Source organism: Botrytis deweyae (assembly GCF_014898535.1).
Source record: "Botrytis deweyae strain B1 chromosome Unknown BDEW_003, whole genome shotgun sequence".
Classification (NCBI taxonomy): Eukaryota; Fungi; Ascomycota; class Leotiomycetes; order Helotiales; family Sclerotiniaceae; genus Botrytis; species Botrytis deweyae.
Window position 1 is genome coordinate 1,744,774 of NW_024066210.1, and position 16,601 is coordinate 1,761,374.

Sequence of the window (16,601 nt, forward strand, 5' to 3'; positions counted from 1 at the left end):
CTTTTCTCCACCACCAGTATTAATCTACACATCTATTTCCTCTTTGCTCCTCCCGTTCTCATAGGCCTCATAGGTTTCTTTCCACCCGGTCCCGGAGGTTTTCCACCCTTAACCTTCTTCTTCCCCTTCTCCTTAGCCAAAACGCCCTTGCCATCTCTCTCCTGTCTACCCTTCTTCCAGACTCTCCCCTCTAATCTCTCTCCCTTATCATCCAACTTCTTCTTATCTTTATTACTCAACTTCCCCTTCTTCTTTCCCCCCACCACGCCATTCAATTCCTCAACACCCAATTTCTTCGCCGCCAACTTCTCCTTCTCAGTCTCGAACCATGTTCTCTTAGGTCTTCCCTTAATTTCCGCTTCATGATCAATGAAATTTTGTCCCTTGCGAACCTCCATTTCTGCTTGCGCAAGAATCTTATCTTCTTTTTCTTCTTTCAAAATTTCTTCAATCTCATCTGCCATCTCATCAACCTTCTCACTCCAACTATCTGCCTCGCTAGCCTCGATCACTCGACTGACAACCTTGGCTCCTTGTGTACGACTAGACTTTACAGCTGCTTTGACAACTTTACGATCGGGTTCTGCGGCAATAGTACAAGCGCGTCCTGAACGGCCAGCACGAGCTGTACGTCCGACACGATGAAGATAGATGTCGTGAGATTGAGGGGCTTCGTAGTTGATTACTGTGTCAACACCCTTGATATCAAGACCACGGGAGGCAAGATCAGTAGCGAGAAGGAATGAAGCTTTTCCATCACGGAATGCCTCTACACTTTTGATACGCTGAATTTATTAGTTATTGTAATATTAGTGATGGGAGTAGAAGTAGAAGCATACCTGTTCTTGACTCATGCTACCGTGCAATTCAGTAGCTTTGAGACCAGACAGTCCGAAGATGATACGTGCTCTATGAGCTTCCTTCTTCTGTCTAAAGAAGACAATGACTCGATCAGTGTAGACATTTGCGCAGAGATACAAAAGATAACCCATGCGTTTACCCTCTCTTCCTGGACGAAGACGAATGAATTCTTGTGTCAAAGTACCCGCAGTTGACTTCTGGGAATCCACAAGTAATCGAACAGGTCGGTTGAGACCGACACGAATAAGATTGTCTACAGATGAAGACATTGTTGCAGAGAACAACATAGTCTGTCTTGACTTAGGAATGGTCGTTAAGATTTCATTCAACTCATCAGCGAAACCAGCTTCAAGCATTCTATCGGCTTCATCGAGAACAAGAATTTCCAGGGTATCGACAGTAAAACTTGGGGAATTGCGCATGTGATCGATGAAACGACCTGGAGTGGCAATAATGACATCTGGGCGAAGACGTAATTCAGCTTCTTGAACTTTCAAACTAAGACCTCCAACTGCCAAACAAAATTTGATATCTGTGTGACTTGCGAGTTTCGTAGCGACTGCATGACATTGAATTGCCAATTCACGAGTTGGCATAAGAATAGCCACTCTACTGGTTGGCACTTTCTTTGGTCTGTATAGAAGACGTTCAAGAACCGGAACAATAAATGCTGCTGTCTTTCCAGAACCAGTAACAGCACCACCAACAACATCCTTTCCAAGTAAAGCAACAGGTATAGTTTTCGATTGAATTGGCGTAGGTTGCGTGAAACCGACAGTGGCAAGACCTCGAAGAATTGGTCGAGATAATGACATGCTTTGGAATGTTGTGTTGAGTTCTTGTTTTGCACCCTTGACTGGCTTTTCTTCAGGAGCGAAAAATGCTTCTCTCTTGGCAGCTTCTTCTGGGTCATCGTCCATATCCTCATCTTCGTCAGAAGCCTCAGAAGCAGCATCGTCTGGGTGAGGTGCCGGAGATGCAACTGAATCGTTATCTGAATCGTCATCTTCTCCCTCTTCGTTATCTTCTGCATCAGAATCCTCCTCTGCTCCAGACTCTTCCGCAGATCCAGCACCCATTCCAAATCCATCTTCGGCCATGAATTCATCATCTTCATCCTCAAAATCCATACCCTCGGGCGCATCTTGTTCTTCGTTTGAAGCTACAGCGTCTTCTTGGTCCGCCATTACTTCATCATCTGCTTCTCCCTTCTTTCCAGAGGCCTTCTTCTTTTCTCTTCTTCGTGCAATGATCTCATCAATATCCACTGCCTTTTTATCACCTCCATTGAGTCCCTTCTTTGCTCCATCAAACCCCCAACCCTCAAACTCCTCTAAATCCGCGCCACCTGTTCCGTCTGCTTCCAATGCAAATTCAAAATCGGAATCCATTGCCCCATCATCTGCATCTTTAATTCCCCATACTCCCTCTTCTTCCACATCTTCTTCCTCGGACTTCTTCTTTGATTTCTTGGACTTTTTTGTCGAAGCAGTATCATCGTTGCGTTTGCGTTTTTTGTTCGAGGAAGGATCTAGAGGCAATTCCTCTTCGACAACGTTGGTTAAGTCTTCGCCTTCATTGTCTGATAGTGTGAGCACAAAGTCATCGTCGCGATTGCGTTTGGGTGCCATGTTTGGTTTAAACTGTCTTAAGATTTTCGATCACTGGAGAAAAAAAGTTAGAGAGTGGTTTTACCGCCTGGCAGAATCTGTTTTTGTTGACAAAATTGGTTAGCTTTAAAAAACTGCATAAATCTCGAGCACGAAAAATGATGTGCATAAATTATACTTCATAATTGTAAGGAAAATCACCATAAAGCTACAACTGAGGAACACATATTGATTTCTTGTATTATTTCCTCTGTATTTCACAATTTAAGTACGTTCAGTTCAATAAAAGCTCCGTCAGATCTCGTTTATTAACTGCAGATCTTTGAGTATTTTAGCGCCAAAGGGTAGAAACTCCTCGCAAATCGTATTCCATCGTTCAATGCTTCCATTCTTTCTTTCATTTTGCCAACTCCACATTCTTCATATTCAACCCAGAGCTTTTCCCTGATTATCCCCCTCGAAAAGACCAGTAATTAAAGTCAATATGATCTCAAACACAGCCGCTTCCAGAGTGATGGGATCTGCCATGGTAACACATTGAAAAGAAAATAAGAAAAGCGGAAATAAAGGGCATTGGATATTCGAAAGTCGAGATTGTGTCAATCAATCACGTTCTTGATTAAGACAGCTATACCATATGTGTGAATTCGCCTGAATGCTCAAGTTCCTTTTGGAAGTGCACGACGTCGAGCCACTCTACTGGACTCTTCAACACAGAAGTTCGACCAACAGAGATGAGTCGAATTTCATCCAGGAACCAGAAGTTACGCAAGAACTTTTTCATCCACTCGTAATCGAGGTTATCCTTTTTGACGGGAACCTCGATGATCAGTTGGTGACAGCGGGCGCCACAACCGTGGCCGTAAGAACGATCATTATCAGGGTTGAGCCAGTTGTATCCACCATGACTAGACCAAGCACGACTTGAAACCACGAGGAGACGATCTAGAACACAGCCACCAATTCCCTTGCGTGTATATTCAGGGTGAACATAAAAGTGTAGATTGTGTGTGAATCTGGATCGACCGTTAGATTTTCCAGTAATTCCACAGCCACGATTCTCAGTGTAACCAAAGCCAACGATATTCTCATACTGCGGTAACTTGGTCTTAACCTTTGGATTGGTGGATTTCGCTGGAATACAACCTTTGACGGCAACCACGAAAGGTAACTTCTCTTTTTTGGTGACCTGTATGAGGTAGAGAATGTCATTATCAGTGACTGGCACTTGATCCTCTGGAATATAAGACTCGCAAATGTAATGGTTGTAAATCTCCAAAATTTGCTTTGTATCAGCTTCAGTGGCGGGTCGTAGATAAATCTCAATTTTAGGAGCAGATGTATTTGGCTCGGGGTCTTCCGCCATTTGCCGCTCATAGTGAGCATTACTTGCTATGACAGATTGTTCTTGTGCTTTTCGAGCCCGCTCTACCTTCTGGAAGTAAGCTGCTGCGTTTTTGGCTGCAGTCTGATGGAGTCTCTTTTGTTCATCGGAGGCATTCAAGATATCTAGCAGCAAAGTTAGTTCATGAGACTAAAACTAAGTACATGAGTTTTTCGAGGAAACAAACTTACCAGGAATTGTTGGCTCATGATGGGGTGCTTTGGAAAGGACGACGTTATTGACAACATATTCGCCAGATCTAAATCCTTCGGCAGAGGTGTCGATGGTAATTGTGACTGGCTGCACAGGGCTGACATTGTTAGACCACTCACGAATGTAAGATGGAATGTAAGCAGAATCGAAAGCTCCACGCTCCTCCCAAATTGGTGGTGCACACCAGGTACCATCCCAATCGCACAAGGTCAAGATTGCATCTTTTGTTTCAGATAGACGAACGCCTTCCTTGGATTCTGTACCAATGTCGGCTTTTTTCAACTTATCGCCAACGTCAGAAAAGCTAGAGATTGACCAGAATGGAGGCGAGGAGACTAAGCTAACAGCTTGGTTTAAGTTATCCACAAGCTTTCCATTCAATGTATCGTTGACTTGTGTGTTGGTAAGAATGGCAGCCTGTTTCTCCTTTGGTGCGAAACTGTGAACAGCAACGTGGGAAATTTTGTCCTGAGAGGATTCGACCTTCAAAGCAGCCAAACTGATAGCAGTATTTGTATGATTATCATCAATCGTGCTCATCACACTAACAACTTTCTCGGCGAAAGGATTTGCAATCAAGATGTTTTCCTTTTTGATGATGGGGGGATCTGCAAAGCGGCGAGCAAGAAACGCACTGAAATCGGCTGTTCCAGCAGCTAGCTTGCGCTTTTCTGCATTTGCTTCGGCCTGTGTTGGCTTTCTTGGGGCAGGCTTTGGTGATATAGGTGACACAGTTTGTTGTTGTGCTCGTACCTCCGCATCTGCAGCCGCTTTTTTCGTAATGAATGTTTGGAAGTCTTCATCTGCTTTGCTTAGAGTCTTGCCTTGAGTCAACTTTGCAGTGGTCCACTGTAAGGATATGCGTTAGCAAGATTCGTCCTCTTCAAAGTCACGACAGGTATAGGGATGAAAGAGAGGTGAATCGAAGAATGAAATATTAGACAAGGGGGCAAAGATCGTGTAAAAGCAAGAGAAAATGAACAGATCAAGTGTGCAAATGCTTACTGAGTTGACTGGTGCAGGTATTAGAGGCTTATTCGACATTTTTGTGTGTGAGTTCTGTCTTTGTGGAAAGGTCGGCTTTTCAGTACTGGGGGATTCTGGATAAAGTTATCAGTAATTATTGAATCACATGAAGCCAGCGCCAGTATGACCTACCTAACTTGTGCTCAAAAGTATTGTTGTTGTTCGAGTTGACTTCCTCATCTGTAGAGGTTTGGAGCTGCAGGGAAAGCGGAGACTCATTCGGGGAAGAAGGGGGTGAATCGGATTTCAATTGCTGTGTATTCACTAATGCACAATTTTGTTAGCCCTAACCTATTCTAGTTTTGAAGAATTTTTCAGTTTTGAAAGTAAAAATGTACCCTTGAGATTTTCGCTATGGGTTATTGATTTTGAAGTAGCGACAGACTTTCTCTTCAAATCCCTCTCTTGTTTATCCTTAAGTAGCATTCTCATAAACTCATCTTCCCTCATCAGGGAACGGCCAGAGATGACTGTCTGGGTAGGAGCAGTCAGTGGGAACGACTCACTACTTACACCACCAGTAACTGAAGCTTGCACCGCAGAGCTGGTGATGTGTGTAGCTGGGATAGAAGATGGTGCAACAGAACCAATAGCAACAAAGAGCTCTTGGCTTGCGACTGAGATGTTTTCATTAACTGTAGTGTTTGCTTTGGCATCTGGGACAACAGCAGCAGGAGACTGAGTTAAAGTTAGTGATGTGGGTCGATGATAGAATCAAAAGCCATACCAAGACTGGGACCATGATGACCTCATTGGCGCTGTCGACTCTGGGTGAATTGGCATTTTGAGATTTACCCATGCGCTTGTGAAAGTCCGCCATGAGCCTCTGCTCCATCAACTTCTCAGGAGTTGGCTTCTTGAATGTACCACCTTTGACAGCGGTGGTTGAGCACTTGAGTACATAGTCAGTAATAGCAACCAGAAACTAAAAGGTAGACTAACTGGAGCCAATGAAACACCACCGCCGCCACTAGAAGGTGATCCTTCGAGAGTCCGAGGTGTGAAAGACTTGGCTGAACCACTCAAAGAAGGAGATCTACTCTTCGGCTTGGTTGGGGTAGAGATGGTCGCCTTTGCCTTGAATGCACTCTCCACGGAACTATTTTGACAGTTGAATTTATTGATGGTATTGTCGTGAACCTTAGGAGAAACTGACACAATCAGCGAGCGAAAGAAGGGATATGGGAAAAGATACTTACAGCGAGAATTCTCTAAGCCTCCCAACTTTGACAACTGGGATGCCAGATCCTTTTTTCCTGTTAACACGCTCATTTTCGCCATATTTGGTGGCGGTGAAGGTTTATGTCTACACAGAGAGTTGTCATCCAAATCGAGATTTCTCGGACCGCCTGGTGTGACTTGATAGAGCTTCTGGCGACCAACTGCGAATCGTGATGAACCAAGACCGTTTACCTTCCCGGCGATCTCAAGCACCTCATCTTTGAATGCTAGATAATCTTGTTCGAAATCTCCTCGGAGGCGTTTGATGCGGGCCTTCTCAAATTCCTCGTCTCTCTCTGTTGAAACTATTATTTTAGAGGGATGTTCCATTTCCGCGAGACTATTACAAAGGCGAAAGTAATTGCACAAAGATGTGGTGACGAAGAGCATAAATTGGAATCGACAAAGCAGCAGAGAGTCGCGAAAAGGAGTGGAACTGCAAAGTGATTCGTTATTTGTGCGTGGAATATTAAACAAGGCGGATAAGAGGAACGGTGAGTAAAGTAGATAGTAATTTTGTCTGTCTGTATAGCCTATTGAGGAAAATAGGAAGAAATTGATACCAGCTTTATAGAAGAAAGAAATACCTTCAATGGGAAGCGACAACAAGGTACCCAGGCAATCTTTTATTGTCGTGGCTGAGTTATTGTTCTGTGTTATTGAGACGAGCTTGAAGGTGAGAACCTAGTAGGCATGCTACTGGTTAACTAAAACGAGGTATGTTGCGGAGAAGTGAATTGAGTGAAGTAAGATAATCGAGAGGATCAGAAATTGAAATTCTTCATGAATGTTGGGACTTTTTCATCTTCTTCGAATAAGATCAAACTTTCGAACAGAGAAGAGTATGAGGAGTGTCCAATCTATTAATCGCAAATTATACCATCCGTCTATCATTAATCCCATCATGAAATAGTAACTACAAGAGAGATTGTGGTTTGAATCGGGAAGCTACAACTTGCAGTATCGAAACATTGACGTCTCGTTGCATAGACTGACAAGCACACGAGAACATCTCCAGCAGCCAAGGATGAAAATCTGATCTTTTACCTACCTAGTAGGTAGGTAGTGAGAAATTATTCATTGAAATAATTTACTTTTCCAAACAGAAATTGAAACGTCAGGACATTAGAATTTTATCACGTGATTTATTTGTCTCTCTATCGAATGTGAGCAGAACGGTACATTTCTTTCCCTGACGAACTTTCGAGGAGAGCAATGCCAACGACGACATAGAAAGATTTTGGTAAAGATGTTATCCATATTACGCAAGGCGAGACTCAAGGACAAGGAGATGAGAATTTTGATGCTGTATGAGACTGCTATTCCCCCTTGACAATCTTTCCTTGCTGATCGTCTTTTTCTAATTTTTCGCACAGCGGACTGGACAATGCTGGCAAGACTACGATAGTCAAAAGAATCATGGGCGAAGATGTCAATACTGTGAGCCCAACACTGGGTTTCATCATCAAAACTATTGAGCATTCTGGGTACATCTTATGCCACCTATGAAGAAGTTACAGCACGCTGACCATTTAAAGTTACAAGCTGAACATTTGTATTACCTCTTTAACTTTCCGCTATTTCTAGTGAAATATATGCTGAACCTTACAACTGTAGGGGATGTTGGTGGTCAAAAGACTCTCCGATCATACTGGAGAAACTATTTTGAGAAGACTGATGCTTTGATATGGGTGGTTGATGCCACTGACCGTCTACGAATTGAAGATTGCAAGGAAGAGTTGCATGCTTTACTGCAGGAAGAGGTTTGTCAATAGTAAAGTATTGAGTTTTTACAATGCCAATAACTGACACTCTATAGAGACTTTCTGGGGCGAGTCTTCTTGTATTTGCCAACAAGACAGATGTTAATGGCTGCATGACCAAGACCGAAATCAAAGATGTGAGTGAAGACTGAAAAACATGCAGGCGTAAAGGGCGTCGTCAAGAGAAGTGGACATACTAACCGGAAACAGATGTTGGTGCTAGATGAGATTCGGACGCACAAATGGCACATCATCAATTGCAGCGCGATCACAGGCGATAATTTGGACGAAGGACTGACTTGGGTTGTCGAAGACTCCAAGGAACGATTATTTCTATATTGATGTCGGTGAGGGAGTCGAAAAAGTCGACTACTACCGAAATAGAGTACTTACTAGCTAGGAACCTCACTACCTAGGTATACGGAGTACTAGACCAACTAGACCACTGGTGGATCTCCGAAATTCGTTCAATCCAATACTAGGAATATCCCATTTTAGTGACATAGTTACGAAAAGAAGAGATTTGTTTGTTTATTTTAATTTGGGACTTCTCTAGTGTCATTTTGTCATTTAATTCTGTGCCCAGCTTACCTAGATGGGTGTACGGGTACCGGTACCTTAACAATCTTACCCCTTTGTAAAAAAAAAATTGATAATACAGCCAGGATCTTCTTTGTTTTGAGTTATAGGAGCTTCTATTGTTTATTGTTTGTATACGACCTAAGCGCGTAATTGTGTGACAGCCGCCGCTCAAGGAAGGGTACGAAGTATATCCAGTACATGTTGATCAATTATGAATAGGTTAACAGTTAACAGATAGGTAGGAAGGTGTAGAATGTTTGAAACTCATCGTAAGAAGTGTGCGTCAATCAATACATCTGTCATGACTTCTTGAAGCACGCAAGTATACGACGATAGAATATGTGCCACGTTTTATGTATGTACAGTTGTAAAAAGAAAAATGGCAACAACCCAAGGTTGTATCCATATCTACGCACTTGTAACCTTACTTTTAAATGAAAGCTTGCAGCTTAAGTTATGAACTTTATGAAACCTTGACCAAGCGAACCTTGGAAGCTTCAACCTTCCTTACTAGAACAATCCTTTGAGGTACTCAACAACCTCGACCCCTCGTGCAAACGCGTTTACCCCGCCGAGTTGTAACTTGGATTGTCCTGTTTTCTGGAATACACCATTTAAATTTCTTCTCCCGTGTTGTTGTGCCGCCGCCTCTTATAAATATGTCGAATACCGAAGGAGAGCCCGATGTCAATGATTTCTTGCAGCGTATCAAAGAATTGGGCAATAAACGGGACCAAGAAGACGAAGACCGCACAAGAAAGTTAGAGGAAGAGATATTGCAAGGCAGAAAAGAAAGACAAGCTCGCAGAGCTGGTAATTGATTTCTATTTAAACTTTCTTTTCAGAGACATTGTTCCGCCCGTCGCCATGCTATAATATGATAGGTCAGAAATGTACTTCTTGCTAATGTTTACTTCAGAAAGGGCATTATCCATCTCACCTACGAAGTCCTCTCCTATGAGTACACCTAGAAGACCTATATCAGGCATTCTTTCAACTTCAGACGACCAATCTTCTGAGTCTCGGCGCGGGAGTGTTGTTGACAACGACGTAGACGAAATGGCCTTAAATTCAGTGCCGGATTTGAAGCGGACCTCTCAGTTTAGAGATTCACCGTCAAATGCTATGCCCTCAAGAAATTCACCTTTATCATGGGCACGCAGACCAGAACCTTCCGATAAACCGCGGAGTCGACCTTTATCCATGGTTGCTACAGATAGGGTAATGCTATCGAGAACAACTACACCGACACCTGAGAATACCACGTCTGTCGATGATAATACCCCTTCTCGAGAACAAATTGCGCAATCACTAGCATCCAAGGATCCAGCTTGGTTTAGGCAAACCGCTGATCGAGGCGTCAATTCACCAGCCTACAGAAAGAATCAGGTAGAAGACGAAGAAAGAGCAACACACGGGTCAATTCAGATGCCAGGAATGGCTCGTAATAATTCTACGCCAGACAAGACACCGAACGAGGCCAAGGATTATTCTTCAACTCCTACAAGATCGCCCACAAGGCCTCCGGCAAGGAATAGCATTTCATATGGAAGCGGCTCTAGAATGTCATTTCAGAGCAACCCGGGTGTTGGCATGGGATCACCAATTCCAGTGACTGACGCTCAGAGATTGGATCCACCTGCTGCTGATAGTGTGTCGGACACTCGAGGCCTAGCAATGTCACCTTCGCAAGGTCGCATATCGCCCGATAGACTAGACCGGCCCAATTCTCCAACCAAAGGAATGGGTGGATTTGTCCAAAGTGCGATGATGAAAAGATCGGAGAGTATGAATAAGCGGTGGTCTGTTGCTTCACCATCATTAGATCGGAAGAATTCGTCTTTTGATCCTGCTGCGGATAATCAATCAACTTCTCCCTCAAGGCCTGCATCAAGACCTACCTCAAGTCATGGTGAACTCCACCGCCCAGGCACAGCAAGCTCTATGAAAAGCAATGTAACAAATTCTACGATGAATGATAATTCCAACTTCATGAGACCATCTTTGGCAACAGCTAGATCTTACACCCCGGCCGAAGCTAAAGAGGTAGATAGTGGGAATCAATCGCCTCCAGCAGATGATAGTTTGCCTGTCAGCCCTACGAAAACTGCAGACTCAAGACGATGGAGTCCTACCAAATCTAGTTGGCTCGAGAGCGCGTTAAACAAACCTGAATCACCGAAACCTAAAGCCACACCACCGCCTCAACAGCCATCGTGGATGTCAGAAATCAACAGAGCAAAACAGAAAGGCAGTGTCGACTTGGGTAGAAGTCAGACCGTGAAGCACGAAGTAAACATTGGTGGGCTAATGAGATCCCCTCCTCCTGGCGCATTGACAACGCCTTCAAGCATTCGAGGCTTCCCAACTGCGTTTTCTCCTGGCATTACACCACAGCGAAACATCGAGAGCATGATTAATCAGGATAGTAAGAGCGCCGCTGGGAATACAAAAGCCGAAAGGCCATCGACACCCTCCACTTCCACTCCTATTTCTGACACCATACAAAAATTCAATCCAAATTTTACATCCACCCCGTCTGGAACACCCAAAGCCAATTTGAATTCACCTGCTAGTTCAGTGAAGGCCAAGCCCACAACTCCTCCAAAGAATGATTTCCGCTCTGTTTTGAAATCACGCCAGGTTCCTGCTGATGAAAAGCCCAAAGAAGAGCCAGAATTTAAGAATGTCTTTGGTCAACTACGGAGGACGAAGACTCAAAGTTACATTGCTCCGGATATGCTCAAGGACAATATCACACGTGGAAAGGCAGGTCTCAACCTTACTGGAGGTCCCGTAAAGACTGAACGCAAAGATGAATTCAAAGATGCGATATTGAAAAAGAAAGAGGATTTCAAGAAAGCACAAGCTGAGGGAAATGGAGTTTCGAGATCTGCCAGTAGCGAAAGCCGGGAGAATGTGGTACCTGAAGCGTTGCGGAGAAGAAACACCCTTGGAAGAAACGGTTCCGTTTCTAATATTGCATCGACCTGGGAATCTAGTTCACCACAGCGGAATGCTTCTGCCAATCCCACTCCAAACTTAGTCAAGGAAACCAGTGCCCCAGCACGCATGCAAGAAAAGAATGCAATTGGAGGTAAGCTTGCTGGACGTTTTAATCCTGGTCTCGCAGATTTACTTGCCAGGGGCCCTCCTTCACTTGCTAGTGAAACCTCAAGATCTTCAAGTGCCTCGTTATCTCAGCGTACAATCAGTATGAGCACTTCAACAACTAATCCCGAATCGAGCGAGAATGGACCACAACTCACACATATGACTAAGGGGCGTGCCCGTGGACCAAGACGAAAGGCGCCATCTACAGCCTCACCAACCCAAACTACATCAGCGCCAGAACCCGAAGAAAGAGCCGAAGAAAATGTTCCCGCTACATCCCCTACCAAGTCTTTCGCTGCGTCTGAGCAACTTTCATCGCCTGCTACAAGCCCAATAAAGCAGACAATTTCAGCCTTGAACACAGAACAGGTGCCAGAAACCACTCCAGTTTCTCAGCCTTCATCACCACGGAAGCTGGATATGAGAAGACGATCTCTTTTTCTACAAGAAGCACCAAAGAATAAGGATACACCATCGTTGGAAGCCCCTAAACCACTTTCTTCCGTCAAAATTGCTAATTTCCCCGAGAACACGGTAAAGGCAAACCACAACAAGCTCGAGGCAATAGTTTCGCCAGATCCACCAAAGCCAGAGCCCCTAGCGCCTGCCAAATCTCCATCACCAACGAAAGTTTATGAAGATCGTACATTCAATGAACCTGTGTCGCCAGAGACTGCAAAGCTTCGTCCTGCTCCGTTATCCCCAAGAAAAGCAAATTCGTTAAAATCTCCACCGCAATTCTCACCTCATTTTGATCAGCCACCACCACTCAGTCCATCGAGATCAGTCAAGCATACTGCAGCATTGTGGGGTCGATCCACTGCAGAACCACCTGCTCGTATACCTTCTCCAATACAATTACCAACCTACGAAGATGAGAAGGCCGCTTTAGTAGGCGCAGGTTTGCGACCTACAAGTCCATTGAAACGGAACAAGTCTCATGAAGACGATAAGATAAAACTAGCAGGTGTAGGTTTACCGCCTATTAGTCCGTTGAAGCGAAATAAGTCTATTGATCTAGGACTACGAATGGGACCAAAATCTACAAAAGAGTCGACACCTGCGCGCGCTCTTCCCATCCCTCCAACAAAAACACTGACATCACCAGTAATGAGCCCAGGTCTTCGCTCGCCCAGCATGGCTTACTCCCCAGTACCTCAAGCATCTGAAGCGTCCCAACTTCTCGCTGATTTTTTCGGTGAGGAACCCAAACCAACCCCAACTTACTCAGTCGATACAGCAAGCATTTTAATGGCCCGACAAGATACTATCTCAACGATACGGACATTGCAGTCCAGTCTATTTTATTTATTTGGGGATGGAAAGAGGCAGTCTGTTCCTACTCATCAAGAGCGTGTTCTTTTTGAGCGTGAGATGTACTTATGCCCCCATACATTTACCAATGCGACTGGTAGAAAAGTGACTGAAGTTTACTGGTGGATTGGGGATGAAGTTCCTGAACATGTTGTTACCGGCGCCGAGATATTTGCTCAGAGAGAAGCCAAAGGTTTTGGTGGAAAGTTTGTAACATTGAGACAAGGCAAAGAAACTCCAGAGTTTTACCAAGCTTTAGGTGGTATCATCATTATCAGGAGAGGATCTTCTAAAAAGTATGATTCTCTCGCTCCTCATATTCTCTGCGCAAGACAACAGTATGGAATGTTGGTATTTGACGAGGTTGATTACTCTCCTTCAGTCTTATGCTCCGGGTTTCCATATCTTATATCCTCACCATCAGGCAAGACATATCTATGGAAGGGTCGAGGTAGTACTGCTGAAGAGCATGGTTGTGCTAGACTCCTCGGAATGGAAATATCAATGACTGGTGATATCGAAGAAATTGAGGATGGCGATGAACCTTCGTCATTCTTGAGAGTGTTCGAGAATTGCAAACAGATTCCACAATCAGCTGATCACTGGAAACTTAAGCCAGCCTATAATAAATATTCCGCTCGTTTGTTCTGTGCTACCGATACAGGAAAAGAACAAGTATGTCGTCGGTTTCTTCCATGTATAGCCTCCCACTGACATATCCTAGATCATCGAAATAAACCCCTTCTCCCAAGCCGACCTCTCTTCAACTGGTATTTACATTCTTGATGCCTTTTTCGAAATCTACATTGTCATCGGGGCCAAAGCTCAGTCCCAATATGGCCCCTTCCACACCGCACTTCAATTCGTACAGGAATATGGGATTCTTTCAGCGGGCATGGAAGATCGCCCTTTTGTACCTGTTTCAACAGTGGTCATTGAAGGGATCCCGAAGGATTTAAAAAGTGTGTTTAGGAAGTGGAGTGAGGGAAGAGCCCCAACTATTACTGTACAGCCAAGTGTGAAACAAGGGGGAACTGATTTGAAGAGAGTGAGAAGTTTGAGGGTCGTGCCGTTGACGGCGGCGTTGGAGGCTACGAGGGGGTAGACGAGTATGGGAATAGTCGTGTATTATCTGCTGCTTTCTAAGGGGTGACTCGCCTGGGGTTAGTGAATTGCTTGGTGCTTGTATTTTTTAATTTGCTGGACTTCAACTTTGTCGCTACTTTGGTAGTGGACGGAAACACGCATGCATGGAGGAATGGATTGGGGGAGTGTGTTTCTTGCGGGCTTTTGTTTCCTTTGTAAGATACATTGTTTGATATGTGTGTATACTCCATGGAGTACACTTTTGGGAGGAGAGGGTGATTTTTGAGGCTTTACATACAGATAGTGTAATTTTAAGAATTCAATATATTTTCTATTTTCGCTCACATTTGTGTTTCTGTATGGGTGAGAGGTTAGTAGTGCGTGGTTTGAGTGTGTGTCGGTGTTTACGCATATTCATTTTCGTGAAGAGATATGAGGAGGATTACTGGGCATGTTGTGGTATATCAATACTATATGAGATGATTCAGAAAGAACGAAAAGGAATATTTGGGCAGCTGAATAGTGTGATTTGATTTGATTATAAATTATAAATTAAAGATTAAAGAATATAAACTAGGATTTCTATCAACAAGATGATAGTCAAATAAATCTAAATACATGACGTCGAGATCGCTTTATAAATTAAAATGTTTGTGCATGTCGAGTCTATCTCGATAACGGGAATGAATACCTGGGTAGATATCGATATCGGTATTGGTATTAGTAATGCTATGCGATGCGATGTGGTATAGTGGAAAGAGTGGTAAGAGTGGTATGGTATCTGCTGGGTAGGTAGATCCTGTTTTATCGTTCGTAGATTCCAAGGCGGAGGATTCTTTTGGATAGGGTGGATGGTTCCGCAGGCTCTGGTTCGAAAGGGGGTGGAGGTTTGTTGTGAAGATCGCGAGGATTGTGCTACAGTTGGGGTTGTTTTCGAACGGTTGGGTTAAGTGCGAAGGAGAATTTGGTGGGGATGGATGCTGATTGGTGGGGTGTCTGGCTTGAGGTAGGGGATGAGGAAGAGCTAGAGTAGAGAATCTTATCCGCGACTTCGAAACAAATCCGGACTCCGCTTCATCAACCTCTATGCGATTGTGTGTCCAAACATGGTTTCCATCCATTTATAATGAATAGTAAGCTGTATTTAAAGATCTACGGCTTTCCAATGGATATAGAATCTCGTATGTGCACTGTGGATAGTATCTCGAATTGTTGGTAATAAGGATGGCAACCAGGTCGTGGATAAGAGTGACGATTGACGAAATGACGCGGCGTTTCGAACATTGGAAAGGCGGAAGCTAGTCGCTTAACCAAAAAGAAACGTCCAGTTGTGGTGTGGGAGAGCCTCGGGCGTAGTCATGTAGGCACGATTATGCTTCAAGGAGCTTTTGCAAGTGCTTTGCATGTCCCTCTTTACGCTCATCACTTAAAACCCCTCTGTACACCCCATTGCACATTTCCGCGGGATTATGTAATGTTGAGCATGTAATCACATCATCCACTTTACGGAGTGTTATCTCGTTCACCACCGGAAGGATACACCGATCCATCGTTTTTTCAGTAAGGTGTTTGTATTCATCGCCGCCAAAGCGAAACATTTTCCTTGCGACAATCCATCGAGCTTCGGAGCTGGTATGAGCATGCCTCAACATCAACTTGCAGCTCCAGACAACTTCCTCCTGTGGATATATATGTTGAGTCAAGTGACGGCTATCTTCGTGGACTTCGGTGAGTGTGGCGTTTATTGCAAGCTTCCATATAGCTTCTCTGATTTCTGGAGGTAACTTGTGGAATTTAGTGAACTCGTGTAACTGAGAAAAGACTTTCGCATTCAAAACCTCACGATGGATTTCCTCTTCATCGTTGACGTTATCATAGATAACATCATTATGAATCTTGCAGTGCTTGTAATTGTGCTCCATGTCTTCTTTGTTCGCGTTTGCTTCGCTTCCACGTTTTCCCCTAAGCTCTTGCTCGCCTAGGTGTTTATTGTGAGTGACCTTCATATCCGATTGGTGTAATAGGGAGATGGACGTAATTAAAGTCTTTTTAACTTTATGTTATTGTAATATATGAAATAGGACAACTAGAATAAGCTTCTTCTGAATAGATGGCGTATCTCCCTTGAGAATTATAATTAAGAACGGTAATCAATATGATCTTGTCGCAACTAATTTTTAAGAGGTTTCGTCATGGAATTGAGAATCGAGTTGTAGTAGGCGTAACGTATATTATATTTCTATACATTGACCCGAATTGAGAAGATATATGATCAATAATTGTTGGATACACGTTAGAAATGAGGAGTATCAGAAAAGAATTCTTAAGTGTCATGAAAAAAAAGTACAGATGAAAATCCCATGATTTGTAGGAAATCTGGGGATTTAAAGGTTGAAGGAAAAGATGGCTGCGCAAGCTAGTCGTTAG

The 16,601-nt window shown here is 43.8% G+C and overlaps 5 protein-coding genes across 5 annotated transcripts; 2 read left to right on the forward strand and 3 right to left on the reverse strand.

The window, feature by feature from the left end:
- Positions 1 to 32: 32 nt before the first annotated feature.
- EAE98_001897 (uncharacterized protein) lies at positions 33 to 2,492 on the reverse strand (the record flags this gene model as incomplete). Its single annotated transcript, XM_038949516.1, has 2 exons — positions 33 to 785; positions 840 to 2,492. The coding sequence occupies 2 exons, from the start codon at positions 2,490 to 2,492 to the stop codon at positions 33 to 35; spliced, it is 2,406 nt and encodes an 801-aa protein (XP_038814501.1).
- A 607-nt stretch (positions 2,493 to 3,099) lies between these two features.
- EAE98_001898 (uncharacterized protein) lies at positions 3,100 to 6,645 on the reverse strand (the record flags this gene model as incomplete). The annotated part of the gene is made up of 8 exons (XM_038949517.1): positions 3,100 to 3,980; positions 4,047 to 4,917; positions 5,074 to 5,168; positions 5,227 to 5,358; positions 5,433 to 5,772; positions 5,822 to 5,986; positions 6,037 to 6,245; positions 6,294 to 6,645. The coding sequence occupies 8 exons, from the start codon at positions 6,643 to 6,645 to the stop codon at positions 3,100 to 3,102; spliced, it is 3,045 nt and encodes a 1,014-aa protein (XP_038814502.1).
- Positions 6,646 to 7,564: 919 nt separating this feature from the next.
- EAE98_001899 (uncharacterized protein) lies at positions 7,565 to 8,420 on the forward strand (the record flags this gene model as incomplete). The annotated part of the gene is made up of 6 exons (XM_038949518.1): positions 7,565 to 7,623; positions 7,692 to 7,802; positions 7,854 to 7,870; positions 7,933 to 8,078; positions 8,135 to 8,215; positions 8,289 to 8,420. The coding sequence occupies 6 exons, from the start codon at positions 7,565 to 7,567 to the stop codon at positions 8,418 to 8,420; spliced, it is 546 nt and encodes a 181-aa protein (XP_038814503.1).
- A 736-nt stretch (positions 8,421 to 9,156) lies between these two features.
- EAE98_001900 (uncharacterized protein) lies at positions 9,157 to 14,520 on the forward strand. The gene is made up of 3 exons (XM_038949519.1): positions 9,157 to 9,473; positions 9,580 to 13,763; positions 13,813 to 14,520. The coding sequence occupies exons 1-3, from the start codon at positions 9,320 to 9,322 to the stop codon at positions 14,191 to 14,193; spliced, it is 4,719 nt and encodes a 1,572-aa protein (XP_038814504.1). The 5' UTR covers positions 9,157 to 9,319; the 3' UTR covers positions 14,194 to 14,520.
- Positions 14,521 to 15,544: 1,024 nt separating this feature from the next.
- Positions 15,545 to 16,180, reverse strand: EAE98_001901 (uncharacterized protein; the record flags this gene model as incomplete). Its single annotated transcript, XM_038949520.1, has 1 exon — positions 15,545 to 16,180. The coding sequence occupies one exon, from the start codon at positions 16,178 to 16,180 to the stop codon at positions 15,545 to 15,547; it is 636 nt and encodes a 211-aa protein (XP_038814505.1).
- Between the last annotated feature and the right edge of the window lie 421 nt (positions 16,181 to 16,601).